General features: G+C 42.5%; 1 protein-coding gene across 1 annotated transcript in view; it reads right to left on the bottom strand.

Moving 5' to 3' along the window:
• The window catches only part of RECK (reversion inducing cysteine rich protein with kazal motifs), a 267,919-nt gene that overhangs the window by 42,163 nt on the left and 206,686 nt on the right, over positions 1 to 19,070 (bottom strand). The window contains exons 11-12 of the mRNA XM_029286596.1: positions 17,627 to 17,839; positions 16,024 to 16,160 (exon numbers count right to left, since the gene is read on the bottom strand). Of these exons, the coding sequence (XP_029142429.1) occupies positions 16,024 to 16,160; positions 17,627 to 17,839 (350 nt within the window). The remainder of the gene's footprint in view (positions 1 to 16,023; positions 16,161 to 17,626; positions 17,840 to 19,070) is intronic.

Below are 19,070 nucleotides of genomic sequence, written 5' to 3'. Positions count from 1 at the left end.
GCCTACATCGTCCATATAGGACGACTCGGGAACTCAACTCCTACCCCGGGCAGCTCACCGATCCCCTTATGCCCAGGGGAAAGGTATCAAGCCGTTTGACAGCAGATGCTGGCTGTCAAACCGGCTTTTACGCAAAACAGGCGGGAGGCAGCAAACAGCTGCGACCAGCGAAATCGCCTGCCACCGGAAGTCCCCAATCGATATAAATCTTAACACTGAACTTTTATTCTCAATATAGTTGAAGGGCATTTGGTTAGAAGAAGCTGGTTTATTGTAAGTCAAGATAGTTCTTGACTTACAGCCATTCATTTAGTGACCAAAGTTACAACAGCACTGAAAAAAGTGATTTACAGCCAGTCCTCACATTTATAACTGAAACAGCATTCCCATGGTCACATGATCAAAATTTGGCTGCTTGGCAACTGGTCTGTATTTAACAACAGTTGCAGTGTCTCTGGGCCATGTAATTGCCATTTGCAACCTTTCCAGCCAGATTTTGGCAAGTAAAGTCAATGGGGAAAGCCAGATTTATTTAATGACCACATGATTCACAACCACTGCAACGATTTGTCAAAAAGTAGCAAAAAGGTTGTAAAATTGGGCATGACTTAACAACCCTCTACTTAACAATAGAAATTCTGGTCTCAATTAGGACTACCTGGATATACGCATACATGCAAAGGCATCTCTCTGAAAGAATGTCAAATGAATTAAGATAATAGCTAGGACCATGAGTTTGAAGACCCAAGCCTTTTAAAAAGTGCGCTGAGATATATAGTACAGTACACGTAATGGCCCAGATTCAGACTGTGATTCAGATAACAAAGAAGCTATTCCAACTGAATCTGTAGAATGTCAAAATGGCAAATGGGAAATACTGCAAAACTAAACGCCATATCACAGTTTGCTTAGTGACCATGCTTAATGACTAAAGAAAAAGCAAGGTCATAAGCCAGTTGTGGTCATGTGATGTTTTGCTTAATTATGATGCTTAGCTATGGAGTTGCTGGCCCCAACTGGAATTGCTAAATGAGGACTACCTGCAGATGGAAGACTTAACCCTGCTGACTTGCTTAAGGCTCACCTTAGGTTTGGTTAGTGCCTGAAGGTCCTCTCCCTGCCTTTTTAACTAATTATTCTATTCTTGTTTTAACTGCCTCCTTTTACTGAGATATTGTATTTTATATGGTTTTATATTTTTAACTGTAAACCATTGAGAACTGTTCAGTGAGTGTATGTTACTTATACAGATCACCAGGACCAGATGGATTATGTCCCAAAGTTCTGAAGGAGCCGGCAGATGTGTTCTCGAAACTACTGAACCATATATTTCAAAGATCCTGGAGCCTCAGGGAACTTTTCCAGAGGACTGGAAAAAAGCTGATGTGGCGAGACAAGGGCAAGACAAAAAGTAATGGATGGAAACTTATCAAAGAGAGATCCAACCTAGAATTAATGACAAATTTCCTGAAAGCGAGAATAATTAATCAGTGGAACAACTTGCCTCCAAACGTTGTGGGTGCGGGCAATCCTCAACTTACAATCACAATTGAGCCCAAAATTTCTGTTGCTGAGTGAGACATTTGTTAAGTGAATTTTGCACCATTTTACGACTTTTCTTGCCACAATTGTTAAATGAATAATTGCAGTTGTTAAATTAGTAACATGGTTGTTAAGTGAATCTGACTTTCCCATTGACTTTTTTTGTCAGAAGTTTACAAAAGTGTTCACATGACCCCAGGACACTGGAACTGTCATAAATATGAACTAGTTGCCAAACATCCAAATTTTGATCACATGATCATGGGGATGCTGCAATAGTCTTAAATGTGAAAAAAGGTTATAAGTTACTTTTTGCAATGCCATTGTAACTGTCAGGTCCCTATCGAAACACTGCCATTCTGAGAGGAGGGGGACTGTTACTTGAGTATTTAAGAATTTGCTGCTTTCGCTTTGATGTAAACGATGTCTACTCAAGGCAGTGACCAGGAAGAAGCCAAGTGCCGGGGTTAAGTCTCCGCCAAGGCTTATCCAGGTGCAAACTCCACTGGATGGTCGGAGGAAGCTGCGAGCCTAGGGGGCTCATCTAAACCTAGATTGCCCATAGGTGTTGGGAAGAAAGACTATTGGGAAGGGAGGATGAAAGGAGTCATCCTCACCTGAGACAGCCACCCACAGGGATGGAGGGAGGAGCTGGAAGTGCTGGGATGGAAAGGCCCCTGGGCTGGGCTGGCTGAAAAAATGGAACCCACTGGTGGATTGGAGGACGGGACTATTGAAATTCCCATTGAGGGACAAACCCCCATGTAATGCAGGGTGCCTACCCCAACAGGCACTACACTGAGAGATCGGAGCAGCAATGCAAGAGAAAGACCTCCCAACCATCCCTAGGGAATACCAAAACCTAAGAGATATGTTTAGCAAGAAAGGGTCAGATGAGCTTCCTCTCCACTGACTCACAGACTGTACCATTGAGATCATCCCAGGGGTCAAATTACCGAAGCCGAAGCTTTACTCAATGACCCCAAGAAATTTAGATGAATTACATGCCTTCATTGACAAAAACCTAGCCCAGGGCTTTATTCAGCTGGCCCGACCTAGGTGGCTGTCCCTGTCCAGTTTAGAGAGAAAAAAGATGGCACTCTTCATCTGTGTGTTGACTATCGAGGCCTAAATGCAGTGTGTGTACCCTTCCCTTAATAAAAGACATGTTGGCCCACCTGGCCAAGGGGAGGATTTTTTCAAAATTGGACTTACAAGAGGCTTACTACTGCGTTATGATTAGAGAGGGGGAATGAATGGAAGACTGCTTTCAACTGTCCGCTTGGTTGCTTTCAATTCCGGATGCTTCCATTCAGACTGAAAGAGGTGCCCTCAGTGTTCATACAGTTGATAAACGAGGTGCTACATGAGCATCTGTACAAAGGGGTGCTTGTGTATCTTGATGACATCTTAATTTACATAGAGATGAAAGCTGAACATGTGAAACTGGTCAGAGCCGTTTTAAAGAAGCTCCGTGCTGCCAAACTTTATGTCAAATTGTCCAAATGTGAGTTCCATCAAGACAAAATTGACTATCTGGGGTAACAGATCTCTCATGAGAGAGTGGAAATGGACCCAGAGAAAGTACGGACAGTGTTAGAGTGGGCGCCATGATGCACCAGAAAGCAGCTGCAAAATTTCCTGGGATTTGCCAACTTTTACCAGCAATTCATCCCCTCTTTTGCTTAAATAGCCTTCCCTATCACCAATCTACTGAAAATTATGGAGAGGGATAAACCAAAGCCCAGCCCTGCCACTGAAATGGACTCTGGAATGCCAGGCAGCATTCATAAACCTCAAGTGGCTTTTCATTGCTGAACAGCCAGACCCCAAAAAACCTTTTCTCATCCAAGCTGATGCCAATGATGTAGCAGTAGGGGCTGCATTGTTGCAGAAAAATGAGCAGGATCAGCTGCAACCATGCGCTGATATTTCAAAAAAGCTGACCGAAACTGAACAACACTGGGCCATATGGGAGAAGGAAGCATATGCTGTTAGGTGGGTGCTCCTCTCCTGGAGACACTTCTTAGAATAAAATAAAAACCCATTCCAGGTGTGGACTGATAACAAGAACCTGGAATCACTAAAAACATCTCAAAAGCTATCCTCTAAGCAAGCGCGATAGGCCCAATACTTCCAACAATTCAATTTCACCCTACGTTATTTACCAGGGAAGAAGAATTTCCTGGCAGACGCTTTATCTCAAATGCCCCAATACAATAGCTCCAAGGCAGAAATAGTTAAACCTTTGCTCCCATCATACCAACTAGCAGCCAGGTAACCGCAAGGGCTCAGTGAAAAAAAAAGGCGTTAATGGACAGTCATGGAAGCAACTTTCAAAAAAGCCCTGGATGGAGACAAGTGGTTCTGTAGTCACAAGAATGACTGCTCCATTCAGGAGGGACTGGCATGGGTGAGTGGCAAATTATATGTGCCCGCCACCCATAGACTAAAAATATACAGGCACTTTGGTTTCATGAAAACTCTGCACCTTTTCAAGAGACAGTTTTGGTGGCCCTCTCTCAAAAAGGACATTGAAAGCTATGTCTCCAAATGCCCTATTTGTGCAGCGGCAAAGCGGAGACAAGGGAAAACACTGGGGCTCCTTCAAACAGTGGCCAAGCCATCAGCACCCTGGAGAGAGATATCTATGGACTTTATTGTAGAAAGTCCTGAAAGCATGGGAAATACTGTGATCTGGGTGGTGACTGATCTGTTCTCAAGCAAGTACATTTTATCCCTTGTCAAAAAATTCCCACTGCTAACGAACTAGCAAAAATGTCAGTTGTTAAGAGAAGAATTTAAAAAATTAGAACTTGAACTACAAATAAACCCACAAAAGAAAATATTGAAAAGACAAATGGAAATAATAAAACATAAATTAAATGTAACAGAATCAGAAAAATTGATACAACAAATTAAAAGGGCAAAGCAAAACTTTTTTGAAAATGCAAACAAACCAGGAAGATGGTTAGCTTATAAACTTAAAAAACAGAAGGAGAAAAAATTGATAAACAATTTAGTAGATGAAAAAGGCTGTTTACAATTTAAAAATGAAGCAATAAAAAGATAATTAAAGAATGCTATGAGAAACTGTATGACAAGGAAGAAACTCCACGGGAGAAAATAACTCAATATATGGAAGAAAATAATTTATCAAAAATTCCAGAAAACGTCAAGACTATGTTAAATGAACAAATAACAATGATGGAATTGACATTGGCAATAAAAAGAAAACAAAATGAAAAAACACCGGGACCAGATGGACTCCCAGCAGAGTTTTATAAATGTTTACAAGATATATTAAGTTTACCATTGAAAAATGTATGTAATGAACTTTTATTGGAGGCAAAACTCCCAAATACATGGACAGAAGCTAATGTTACCAAAAGAGGACTCAGATCTGACCCAGATCAAAAACTATAGACCGATATCACTACTGAATGTGGACTATAAAATCTTCACTTCAATAATAGCTGAGAGGCTGAAAAGATTTTTGACTAAATTTATATACCCAGATCAAAATAGATTTTTGCCAAAGAGACAAATAAAAAATAATTTGAGGGTAATATTAGATATATTGGAATATTATGAACTTCATCCAAGGAAACAACTGGCACTAGTATTTTTAGATGCCCAAAAGGCATTTGATAACGTTTCTTGGCAATTTATGATTCAACAACTAAAAACAATGGACTTTGGTCAAACCTTTATAAATACGATTCAGATAATATATCAGAAACAAACAGCAAAAGTAATTGTAAATGGGGATTGTACAGAGAATTTTGATATACGAAAAGGCACAAGACAAGGATGTCCATTATCCCCACTGCTACTTATCTTAACTTTGGAAATTTTAAATAGAAACATTAGGCAAGATCCAGAAATTAAAGGATTGAAAATAAAAGGTGAAACCTACAAACTGCAAGCATTAGCAAATGATTTGGTATTCATTCTAGAGGAACCTTTAGAGACGATTTCTAAACTGTTGGAAAAAATAGAACAATTTGGAGAGATAGCAGGATTAAAGATAAATAGAGAAAAAACTAAAGTGATAGTTAAAAATCTTACAGATAAACAAAAAAAGTAATTATCAGAAAAAATAGAATTGCAAATAGTAAAAAAGGTCAAATACTTGGGAATATATTTGGCAGCAAGATGTTCAACAATAAAAGAAGATAATTACATTAAATTGTTAAAACAAATAAAGCTTGATTTGGAAAAATGGAAGAATCTGCAACTGTCGATTTAGGAAGAATTGCTACCATGAAAATGAATATATTACCAAAAATATTTCTATTTCAAGCGATACCTATAAAACTGGAGAAAAAAATCTTTGAAGATTTAAACACTCTCATTCAAAAATTTATCTGGCAAGGAAAGAAAGCTAGAATTAAATTGAAAATGTTACAAGAAGCCAAGGGAAATGGAGGCTTTGGCTTTCCAGATTGGGTTTTATATTATCAAGCATCAGTGTTAACATGGATAAAACAATGGATAACTCTTAGAAATAAAAGATTGCTGTATCTGGAGGGACATGACCTGCAACTTGGTTGGCATGCTTTTCTATGGTATGGAAAAAATAAAATACATAAATACTTCCAAAACCACTACATTAGAAATGCATTATTATTGGCTTCCGGTTCCAGGTTGCAGTGTATGCAGTCACACGGAGAGACTCTTCTCTTTGCTGGCTGCTTTCCCTCTGCTGGTAGACCCTTAATTGGGTCGAAAGGTCACCCTGGAGGGGCGATTACCGATGAGGAGGACTCTCATCAATCGCGGGGGGAGGTGACAGCTCCTTCCATGGTCCGAGGCAGCTCCTCAGGGCCGACGGAGAAAAGATCGGCCAGTAACATGGCCGATCATTTAGCTGCACCAGCCGAAAGTCAAAAAAACACCTAAGCGTTAAGAAACCACCGTGGATGATCTGGGTGAGACTTTTCCCTCTCTCTCTTTGCCCTAATTACTCTCCTGTTAAAAGCCTTCTGGAACTATTTCCCTGCTTTGAAAGAGCTGCCTTTGTCTATTCGGGAAAGAGAGCTTTAACAAAAGAACAAAAGGGGGGAAAAAGTTAACTTCCTATTGACTATTTTTATTTTTGGTCACTTTGGAGCCCTGGAAAAAACCCTATCATAGAACTATTGTCTAAGCTGGAGAATATTGTTTTCCTATTTCTTGGATTTATTTTTTTAAAGGGATAAATCTTTATTGTTTGAAAAAAAAATTCATTGGAAGCCGAAAAAGAGAGTTCACAGCATACTGAGGGCATCTTGTGGTGAAAACTATTACTGCAACTACATTTCCTCTGTTTTTTGAGGTTGGATTTGACCTTCAAATGATGATAAAAGCGAAAAGGTAAAGGATATGAAACAGCTGGGTGGTGAAGTTGCTTACTAGTAATTGTGGAGGTGGATAAGTCCTGACTGTTTGTATGTGTTGACTGTTAGTAAATATAGCCTCCTCTAAAAGAGTAAAAGACTATCTCACCACTGAAATGGAGGAATTTCATCCACAGCTTGATTATGAACTTATATTAGAAGCAATTTTGGAAGCAACAATATATATGAAATCTTGGAGAAACATTAAAGATGACATCTCTGAACCACAAATTGAATCTCAAATCTTAATGGATCAATCTACAGGTTAAGGAACTAGCTCTAGAGAGGCCTATATGCAGCAATATACACAACTTAAAGAGACAGAGGAACAAGTCACTGAGCAAATGGATGTTAATTTACAATTTATGGAGAATTTTGAAGATCAAAGAACGACTCTAACTGAGACACTTGCAGTGTTAAAAGTATCAGGAACTGACTTTCAGTTACGAATTACTGAGAATAGTGACATTGTGGATAATCAACTTTTGACTATAACACAGAAACAAACTGTCTACACTATACAGATGATATTGGAAGAAGGGAAAGAGAACTTGGCCTAGATTTAAGTATTGATAAGTACCCTCACTCAAATATTGAGACTTGACGATATAGAAACTCTATTATGGAAACCGGACTGAAAGAAAGCCAGAATTAGATTTAAAAATGTGATTTAAAACTTTACTTGACGGGTAAATAAGGCTTTAGAGATCTAGACTGAATAAAGATTAATCAAATACGTGAACTTAGTAAGAAGATGCTTTTCTGTATTAATATGCTTGTTGTGGATATAACAATTATTTGGATCGGATTTAAACTTTATTGAGTGGGTTAAAAGAGTTTTTCATAGATATAGATTGATAGATTATAGATTTAAAATAGAGTACAAATGTATTTTTGGAGTAATATTCTTATTTCTAGGAAGGATAGCTATTTGGTAATGGAAGGAGAATAAGAGGGATTTCTGATAAAAGAAGAAATGGTATTAATAAATGAGTTACTAGATTAAAAAATAGAATACTTGTAGAAAATATAAGAATGTTATGGTTGAAATAATATGTGTATTTTATAGATAAGGATTATGCTAAGGAAAAATGGAAAGGAGGGACACCTGAAGTGTTAATAATATGTTTATTTAAAAGCCAAATTGGAATATGGTAATTGTAAATAGTAAAGCTTAAAAACAGGATTTGGATTTATACAGATGAAATGTTATTGATTACTGTTCTGATTGATTTAATTTTATTGAAAAATACATTAATTTGAATATATTGTATTATTTGAGGGAAATAGGGAGTTTCTAATGATTTAACCTGAGTTATATATGTATGATTTTGTTTTTGGATGATTGATTACCCTATCACCACATTGTTTCTCAAGCACCTTGTTGTAAAAATAAAAAAATCAATAAAACTTGTTTAAAAAAAAGAAATGCATTATTATTAACTTAGGAAAAAATAAAATGTAAAATCTATTTGAAAATTCCAGGATGGCTTTCAGCAATGGAAGCATTCGTACATCCAAATCTAGTCAGTCTCGAATAAAATATGGACATACAAAGACATTCTAAATTCTGAAGGGAACTTAAAATCCAGGCAAGAGATGGAAAATCAGGGCATCGATTTAACATGGTGGTCACATTTACAAATGCAAGTCAGATATGATAAAGATATTAAACAATATGGATTTTACAAAGAACAGTATGTTTGATCAGATATTATTAACTTCTGATGAAAAATTAATTTAAAAAATGTACAATTTCTTATTAAATTTCAAAATGGAGGATGAACAAGTAAAAGAGACAATGATAGTATGGGCAAAATATTTTGGATATAATATAGATTTAGAAAAATGGCAAAGTTTGTGGGAAAGAAACCATAAATTGACAATGTCAGCTTCATACAAAGAAAACGTATATAAAAAGTTTTATAGATGCCATTTGCCACCGACAAGATTAGCAAAAAATTAAAAAATATGTCAGAGAAATGTTGGAAATGTAAAAACAAATGTTGGAAATGTAAACACAGGTACTTATTATCATATGTGGTGAACATGTGTTAAAGCAAGGAGATATTGGACAATAATCCACACTTGGTTAGAAAAAATGTTAGAGAAACACATAGACTATAAACCTGATTTTTTTTAAACTAGGTATAATGCCAGAAAAATTTGATAAGCAAAGTACATATTTGATTCTACATGTGATAACCACGGCAAGAATTATATTTGCACAATATTGGAAGAACGAAGAAATACCACCAGAAGAAATAATCAAAAAAATATTACACTGTGTGGAAATGGACAGACTTACTTTAAGGTTGAAAGAAAAAGAAGAAACAGAATATTTTCAAACTTGGGACCTATTTTACAAATGGTTAGAGAAAAGTTTATGGATTAGGAATTTAATTTGTATTAATGAATAAGATACTCAGACAACACAGTTTTGTTGAATAATTATTATTGAACTCTGTTAAAAAAATAGAATAATAAAACTTTTAAAAAATAAATAAATAAAGCCTCTGTATCTGTATGGGAAATAGGGAGGGGGAAATGGGCCACCAGGGCTATCTGGATGGACTCCTTTCTGGCCAATTTCAGCCTGTTACCCAAGGCTACGGCGCTAAGAAGATAACTTGTTATTACCTTCTTATCCCAGGGTTCTCATAACACCTTCATGCAGTGGTGGGATTCAAATATGTGAACAACCGGTTCTCTATGTGGATGCCACTTCTGGAAGTCCATTCTGGGCCTGGGCAACAAAAAATTAGCTACCGGTTCTGCCGAAGTGGTGCAAACCAGCTGAATCCCACCACTGCCTTCATGCCAGCGGATTGGCTCCTGATGGACTGGGGCATTGGGGTAGGGTTTGAACAATGGGAAAATTAGCTTAACAATTCACATGGGAACTTCAGATTCCGCCTGGCTTCTTTGCAATCACTTTCCCTCAGTAAAAGTTCCTTTTGAAATAATGCTTGTTTCAAGAGTCATGCTTTCCTGCCTGAGAAGATAGCTGAGGCAGGACCTTACAGTAACTTTGAATGGTCACTAAATGAACTGTTGTAAGTCGAGGACTACTTGTACTTTATCACTGGAGGTTTTAAAGAAGAGATTGGACAGCATGGCTGGTTCAGGAATCCTGGCAGTTGAAACCCACAAGTCATAAAAGCGCCATCATTCCCCATCTCTGGTACAGGGTATAGGATCTCCTGCTTGGGCAGGAGTTTGACCAAAAGACCTCCAAGATCCCTTCCAACTCTGCTTTTGTATATCTGTAACCTGTTAAAAGGTGACAACTTACACTTCCAAGGAGCACTATGAAATTGACCTTATTGCTATGCACTTGAAAAATAGCATATAGAAATAATCACTGTAACAGAAGGGGAGGATGACATTTATGGATGAATTCTGAGCTAAATCTTTTATCATAATGTCAGTTACATTCCTAAGAATCAGAAATTTCTTGCAGGAGTAAAGTCTGGATTTATCCTATCTGAAGATGAGTTACTGTATTTTTCGCACCATAAGACGCACTTTCCCCCCCCCCAAAAGATGGGGGAAAATGTCTGTGCGTCTTATGGAGCGAATGCCGCCTCCCACCGCACCGCGCCAGCTGACGCCAGCTGACGGGAGCCGCGGTCTCCCAGCCGCTTGCTTCTTCGTCTGGACCACCCCTTGTCCCCGCGGCAGCACTCGTTGCCGGCGTGGCCGCCCATGGTGCACCCAGCCTTGGAGCCCTCCTCTTGCGGCGGCGAAGTGGCTGAGGATGCAGCAGGGGCGGCGGCCGGACCGGGGGCAGGGACCCCGACGATGCTGCAGTGGCCGCCGGCGGAGCCGCTACCTCCCGTCTTGCTCCCCCTTCCCGGCCGTTCGGCTGAGGATGCGGCGAGGGCAGCGGCTCCCGTCCTGCTCCCCATGCCCGCCCGTTCGTCTGAGGAGGCAATGGGGACGGCAGCCGGGAGCTGCTGCCTCCCGTCCTGCTCCCCCTCCCCACCTGTTTGGCTGGGGAGGCGATGGGGCGGCGGGCGGCAGGCGTTGCCTCCCGTCCTGCTCCCCATGCCCGCCCGTTCGGCTGAGGAGGTGATGGGGATGGTGGCCGGGAGCTGCTGCCTCCCGTCCTGCTCTCCCTCCCCACCCGTTTGGCTGGGGAGGCGATGGGGGCGGCGGGCGGGAGGCGCTGCCTCCCGTCCTGCTCCCCATGCCCGCCCGTTCGGCTGAGGAGGCGATGGGGACGGCGGCCGGGAGGCGCTGCCTCCCGTCCTGCTCCCCCTCCCCGCCCGTTCGGCTGGGGAGGCGATGGGGGTGGCGGCCGGGAGCTGCTGCCTCCCGTCCTGCTCCCCCTCCCTGCCCGTTCGGCTGAGGAGGCGATGGGGGCAGCAGGCGGGAGGTGCTGCCTCCCGTCCTGCTTCCCATGCCCGCCCATTCGGCTGGGGAGGCGATGGGGGCGGCGGGCGGGAGGCGCTGCCTCCCGTCCTGCTCCCCATGCCCGGCAGTTTGGCTGGGGAGGCGATGGGGGTGGCGGGCGGGAGGCACTGCCTCCCGTCCTGCTCCCCCTCCCCGCCCGTTCGGCTAAGGAGGCGATGGGGACGGCGGCCGGGAGGCGCTGCCTCCCATCCTGCTCCCCATGCCCGCCCGTTCAGCTGGGGAGGCGATGGGGGCGGCAGCTGCTGCCTCCCGTCCTGCTCCCCCTCCCCACCCATTCGGCTGGGGAGGCGATGGGGCGGCGGGCGGGAGGCACTGCCTCTCGTCCTGCTCCCCATGCCCGCCCGTTCGGCTGGGGAGGCGATGGGGGCGGCGGGCGAGAGGCGCTGCCTCCCATCCTGCTCCCCATGCCCGCCCGTTCAGCTGGGGAGGCGATGGGGGCGGCGGGCGGGAGGCGCTGCCTCCCATTCTGCTCCCCATGCCCGCCCGTTCGGCTGAGGAGGTGATGGGGACGGCGGGCGGGAGGCGCTGCCTCCCGTCCTGCTCCCCCTCCCCTTCCCTGCCCGTTCGGCACTGTCTGCTGCCTCCTGTCCTGCTCCCCCTCCCCGGCCGTTCGGCTGAGGATGCGGCGAGGGCAGCAGCTCCCGTCCTGCTACCCCTCCCCACCCGTTCGTCTGGGGAGGCAATGGGGGCAGTGGGCGGGAGGCGCTGCCTCCCGTCCTGCTCCCCATGCCCGCCCGTTCGGCTGGGGAGGCGATGGGGACGGCGGCCTCCCGTCCTGCTCCCCCTCCCCTTCCCTGCCCGTTCGGCGCTGTCTGCTGCCTCCCGTCCTGCTCCCCCTCCCCGGCCATTCGGCTGAGGGTGCGGCGAGGGAAGCGGCCCCCATCTTGCTTCCCATGCCCGCCCATTCGGCTGGGGAGGCGATGGGGGCGGCGGGCGGGAGGTGCTGCCTCCCGTCCTGCTCCCTCTCCCTACCCGTTTGGCTGGGGAGGCGATGGGGGTGGCGGGCGGGAGGCACTGCCTCCCGTCCTGCTCCCCCTCCTCTTCCCTGCCCGTTCGGCACTGTCTGCCTTTCATTCTCTCTCTCTCCTAACCTGGAGGGAGAGGGAGGGAGAGAAAGAGAGAAAGAGGAAAGGAAGAGAAAGAGAGGAAAGAGAGAAAGAGGAAAGAGAAAGAGAGAGGAAAGAGGGAAAGAGAGAAAAAGAGAGGAAAGAGGGAAAGAGAGAGGAAAGAAAGAGAAAGAAAGAGAAAGAAAGAAAGAAAGAAAGAAAGGGGAGAGGAAAGAGAGAAAAAGAGGAAAGAAGAGAGAGGAAAGAGAAAGAGAGAAAGGGAGAGGAAAGGGGGAAGAGGAAAGAGAGGAAAGAGAGAAAGAAAGGGGGAGAGGAAAGAGAAAAAAGATTGAGAAAAGAGAGAGAGGAAAGAGAAGAGAAAGAGAGAGGAAAGAGAAAGGAAAGAGGAAAGAGAGAAAGAGGAGAGAGAGAGAGGAAAGAGAAGAGAAAGAGAGAGGAAAGAGAAAGGAAAGAGGAAAGAGAGAGAGGAAAGAGAGAGACAGAGAAAGAGAGAAAAAGAGAGGAAAGAGGGAAAGAGAGAGGAAAGAGAAAGAAAGGGGAGAGGACAGAGAGAAAAAGAGGAAAGAGAAAAGGAAAGAGAAAGAGAAGAGAAAGAGAGAGGAAAGAGAGAAAGAGAGGAAAGAGAAAGAAAGGGGGAGAGGAAAGAGAAAAAGAGGAAAGAGAAAAAAGATTGAGAAAAGAGAGGAAAGAGAAGAGAAAGAGAGAGGAAAGAGAAAGGAAAGAGGAAAGAGGGAAAGAGAAAGAGAGACAGAGAAAGAAAAAAAGAGGAAAGAGGGAAAGAGAGGAAAGAGAGAGAAAGATAAAGGGGGAGAGGAAAGAGAGAAAAAGAAGAACGAAAAAAGGAAAGAGAAAGAGAAGAGAAAGAGACAGAGAGACCCTTTTGACATCTAAAATGAAGATAACTCTGCATACGGTATATCTTTTTACCTTTATTTTATATATACACACACAGACACAGACACAGACAGACAGAGACACACACACACACACACACACATACATATATTAAAGGTAAAAAAGGATATATGCAGTGTTATCTTCATTTTAGATAGAATATTTTTTTTCTTGTTTTCCTCGTCTAAAAACTATGTGCGTCTTATGGTCAGGTGCGTCTTATGGTGCGAAAAATACGGTAAGTTACTGTTCTAATGGATGCCATAAAATGTAAGAGGCAGAAGATAAAATAGGTTAGAATAATGGTGTGCTGGATGCTTGGGAAATCAAAATTTGGGGCAGAAATTTTGGAAGAGTCTGTCAAATAAAATAAACAATAGCCTAGAACCGTGGTGATGAACGCGTGCCAGAGGCGGCCCACAGAGCCATTTCTGTGGGCACCCGCGCTGCGGAGAAAAAACCCCAGATCCCACATAAGGTGGAGGATTTTCGCTGCCAGACTCTTTAATTTCTTAAAAAGTTTACTTGATGCAGAATGCATATCCTTCTCTTTCTGCATCAGCTTAAACAGACTGGTAGCAAAAATCCAATAGTGGGGAAAAAATCCCAGTCTCATGCATGGGGAATCTGCACTGCCTGCCTCCCCCTCCCCCCATGCCTCGGGACGGCGCTGCCAGCAGCTCGCGCAGGTCCACTAGGCTGCTGCTGCCGCTGCTCACAGGCCTGGCCCGCCCAGCACAAAAGAGGCAAAACAGCCAGCTAGCAAACTCAAGCAGAGGTGGTAGAGCACGCCCACCAGACCTGCCGATTTTTTCAAATGCCATTTAACAACCAGTTCGCCGAACTGAACGATACATTCCCACCACTGCCTGGATCTCCCCCAACCCTGCCCAATCAATCAATCAATTTCAACTTCTTGCGGGGGAAAAAAAGATCTCGCGAAGTTGGAATTGATTGATTGAACTTTTTTTTAGTCCCACATGGCGGCGGAAGTGACGGAGGTCCGCGTCAGAGCTGGAAAGAAGGTGCCGCATGGGGCAGGAAGTGGGGTGTTTTTTGTCAAGCATCTTATACAGAGCCGGGGAAATGGGCCGGTTGGGGGGAGCTGCCAATGCCGCTGCCATGAGGCTTGGCAGATCCCCCAAGCGGCCATGATCCCCCCTTCCCAGCCAGCCAGCCACCATCACCTGACCTACTTCTTGCCTGGCGCGCTGGCTGGCTGGTACAAAGCCTGATTGCTTTTATCCTCATCCCCACTCAAGCGGCCATCAGCAGCATGAGTGCCTCTGCTCCGTCCGAGTTCAAGAAAGTGGAGGTGCAGCAGTAGGATTGCTCACAATAAGAGCCGGGTGCGTTGCTTGCTCGTGTGCGCTCGCCTTATAGAGAGCAATCCTGCTGCTGCGCCTCCACTTTCTTCAAGTTGGATGGAGCCGAGGAGCCGCTGGTGGCCGCTTGAGTGGGGAGGACAATCTTTGCTGCTGGGCCACACCTGGACTATGCCCAGCCACTGCCTCCCAAACTCTACCTTCGCCACTGGGTATGAGCAGCGGCAGAGCACTCTGTCCTGGGGGGAAGGCAGCGGTGGCTTAACCCTAACCCAGTGGTTCTCAACCTGTGGGTCGGGACCCCATTTGGGGTCAATCGACCATTTCATGGGGGTTGCCAAGCAAGGCTGTCCACCATTTTTTTTGTCCACCATTTTTTTTGTCCGCCATTTTTCCCCCTTTTCCGGCGGGTGCCTTACCTCCCTTGGGCTGGGCCAGCTGGTGGTCGGCCTGCTCTGTCTCTGCCGCTTGCCAGCTACGCCTTGGCTGGCGCAGGGGGCGAAACCACACGTGTGCGGCGCTCCCGGGCAGAGAAAGTCCTCGACGTACGACCGGTTGGGTAGTCCTCGACTTACGACTGGTCTAGTCCTCGACTTACGACCGGTTTAGTCCTCGACTTACGACCGGTTTAGTCCTCGACTTACGACCGATTGGGGTCGCGGCATTAAAAAGGTTGAGAACCACTGCCCTAACCCCTGCCCTGCCCCCTGCCTCACCCCGCAGGATGAGCCTCCTACCCACCGCCCCACCCACCAGAGACCACCTGGATCTCCCCCAACCCTGCCCAGACCCCACAGGCATCCCTCCCCACGAACAACATCGAGGTGGCCACGCCCACCCCATCCATGCCCACCCAGTCTGCCGTGACCACTGCAGCCACGCCCACCCAGTGAGCCGTGTCCACCCAGCACCCAGCAATAAATAAATTGGTTTTGGGTTGCAGTTTGGGCACTCGGTCTCTAAAAGGTTCGCCATCACTGGTCTAGAAAATCTAAACACAGAAGGAACATAAAAAAGCTCCAGAAAAATGAACCAATCATAGTATCACTGTAACAAAGAAATTGGAACAAATTATGGTGACTATACTTAAAAGAAAGTACAATACAGACAAGGTGAAAGACTGTCAATTAAAATACCACTTTTAAGATGTTAGAACAGAGCTCTGCATAGGCTAAAAAAACAATGTATGTGACCACTGTGAAGAACCAGCAATATTGGAATCACAAAATGGCACTATTACAAAGGTAATTAAATTGAATGACAATAAAATAATTATCAATTATAATTATCCTAAGGCTTTTGCTCCCATTGGTTTTTTAGTCAAGTCTAGAAATACTATAAACTGCTTTGAATTCTAAATGTTTCATGGAGCCTGTTCCATGAGCCAGTACTTACGAAGGTATGTATCTAAAGGTATGCAAGTCTCCAAATCATCAGCTGGAGATAAAAGTTCACAGATGCTTTCAGCCATATGTCCCTCAGGAAATTTGCTTAAGTCTCCACATTTTTTGAGAATTTCTACACAATCTGACCTTCAAGAAAACAAAATGTTTGCACATTATATATGGCACAGTATTTCAAACTAAAAAGAAAAGCACACAGGTGCACATATAAAAATAAATTTTAAAAACAAATATCAATGAACCTAAGTGTTATACATACAGTATATTCTTACATATGTAACATTAGGTCTCTGTAAAGCACATGAAAGAGATGTTTTGGAATGTATGGAACCGCACAATTTTTTAAAATCCTTCCATAGCTGCCATACAAGTCTGAAAAAAAGACACAATTAATTAAATGTTAGGAAACAAATTTGTAGGCTTTTCCATGTATTCCAAATCACCTCTTTCTGGAGATTTGCATAGCCCTATATAATATGTGTAATTACAGTATATAGCATGTGGGACTTCCATTAAAATTATTTTACTTACTTATTAAATTTATTTGCCACCCATCTTGCCTCGTGGCAAAAAGTATAGAGACAGGGGGATCCAATAACTTCATTCTGAATACAAATATATAGAGATTCTGCCAGTTCTTATTGTACTGATATTTTTCCAATTAAAAACATCTTGGATGAACTCTCAAATTATGAGACCTTTGCAGTTCTTGAATTTGTCCAAAAATTATTCACCACTAAGCAGAGTAGAAGTTCAGCCAAAGTATTTTATGTACATTGCACAGAACATTATTTGACTGTCTGCAGGCTTATTCCTCTCCACAATTTCATAGGTTTTAGATCTGCACAGCAGAACCCGACTAGACCCTATTCAATTACATAATATATTAGGTTTATACAGTTTACTAAAAAATCTGTAAAAAAGTAATTTTGTAGCCATCTTATCTGAAAGTCAAACCTGAACTTGGTTTGATAACCCTGATTTGCACAAACATTTGAAACCAATCGTTTGAATTTCCAAACATATCACATCGTTACTTTTGTACTTTCTTCTACTTGCTCAACTCTCCATCCTATATTTGCAAACCAATTGCAAATTAATTTATATTTTTATTTAAATATAAATAAAATATGCTTTAATAATTAAGAATAATTTTGGATCAGTTCTAGAACAAAATGTTGAAGCTTTATTTGTTGGAAATGCACTAATTAGTTCTAATCTCAGCTTTGCTTTCTACTTTCTTCATTTTGTTACTGAAAATACAATTTTTACAATACTACTGTCGTTTAATTTTCCTTTCGTGCTATCATCTAAATATTTAAAGAAAAAAATAGAATCAAGAACAAGCACACAGTGCCTTTCTCCAACACTCTCTCAAGATCTCCACACAATCAGCTGAAAATTCTGAAGGACAGCTGCCCTTACATTAGCCTGATGATGAGTACAGACTTCTTACGAGATATGACATATTAGCATACTTGCCTCTACATTTTTCAACTGAAAGTATGAAAGTACATGGAACCCCTTTTGCTATCTAGTCTTAACATTAAGAAAAATATCTGAAAGCAGCTATTAAATGCTAAAAATCTACTTACTTGCAAATAATACTTCCTCTAGATTTACTATGACAAGGTTTAATTTGCAGTGAACAAGCAACTGCCTTCCACATTTCCGGTTGGCATTTTTTAATATCAAGTACAGGGATATTTATAAAAGGCATCTTAATGCTTCCTTTTTCCCAAAGTTTCATATCATTCATAGCTCCTTGATCTGACTGGGCATTGCAGCTCCTGAAGAGTTCAGTAGGCCTTCAAGGAAAAAGTCACGCAAAAAGAAGTCAACAATAATTTCACGATCTTTAGATAAAGATAATAAAAATTAATAAAGTACATTTTTAGATAAAAAGCTGGATTTTGCATAAAATAAAAAAAATGGACTGATGTATATTATGAATTAATTATGTGCCATCGTGTCATTTTTCAACTTCTAGCAACCAAATAGAGATTTTCTCTATATATTTATATATTTATATCTATTCCTAATCTGCTCTTTTAAGTTTCCCAAAAGTGATTTCATGCTTTACATAATAAAAAGAATTATTGCAATCCAATGCTAAATTTAAAATATTGAGCCCAATTATTTGATTTCAATAATAGAACTGCATTAAAAATGTATAAATTTCAAATTTCAGGACAAGACGTTATAATTTTAAAGGAAATACCACCCAAAATACTTAGAAGAAGGAAGGATTTCGCCTTCCTGGCTGAAGAGTTGAAAAAGCAACAAATTCAATTTAGATGGGATATACCTGTTGGTATAATGGTCAACTACATGGAAACACGTTATCGGCTCAACACAATTGCAAAGGCAAAGGATTTTTATATCTCAATTTTGAAAGCAGGTTCACCATCGTCTCCATAAGGCACCAGGAAGGAAAGAATCTTTGAAGATAAAGTGGCTGAAGGAGCTATATCATCATCAAGTATTACTAATCTACAAGACCAAGATCAAGCCAAGCAACAATTTATGGAAATTAAAGATGACCCAAAATCACAAAGAATGACCCGCGCAGCTCATAGAAAGAAAGAGAGCAACAAAAAGTGGATGTGGTACCTACAGTACAGCAAGTAATCTCAGAGCCAGTGGGAGGAGCGAGGCCGAAGAGATCAGTAACAGCTGATTTACAAGGAGCGTTCCAGAGGCTCACTGCCATTAAAGATGGCAAGGTTCCTGACATGGAATGTTAATGGTTTGAATTCTCCACAGAAAAGAAAAAAGATATTTTATTATTTGAAGCAACATAAAAATGATGTTGTTTGTTTGCAAGAAACTCATATTACAGCAAAGGATCAAAAATATTTGATTAACTCACGGTTGGGAATACATTTTATGGCACCTGCGCCTCAGAAAAGAGGCGGGGTAGTTATTTATGTTAGGAAGGAGTTTTTGCCTAAATTGATTGACTCTGATCCAGAAGGAAGATATGTTTTTATTGAAATATTATTGAATGGGAAGAAATGTCTTATTATTGGATTATAT

Source organism: Protobothrops mucrosquamatus, unplaced genomic scaffold, assembly GCF_001527695.2.
Source record: "Protobothrops mucrosquamatus isolate PMUCROS unplaced genomic scaffold, P.Mucros_1.0 scaffold_217, whole genome shotgun sequence".
NCBI classification, from domain to species: Eukaryota; Metazoa; Chordata; class Lepidosauria; order Squamata; family Viperidae; genus Protobothrops; species Protobothrops mucrosquamatus.
This window is presented reverse-complemented; position numbering and strand designations above follow the sequence as displayed.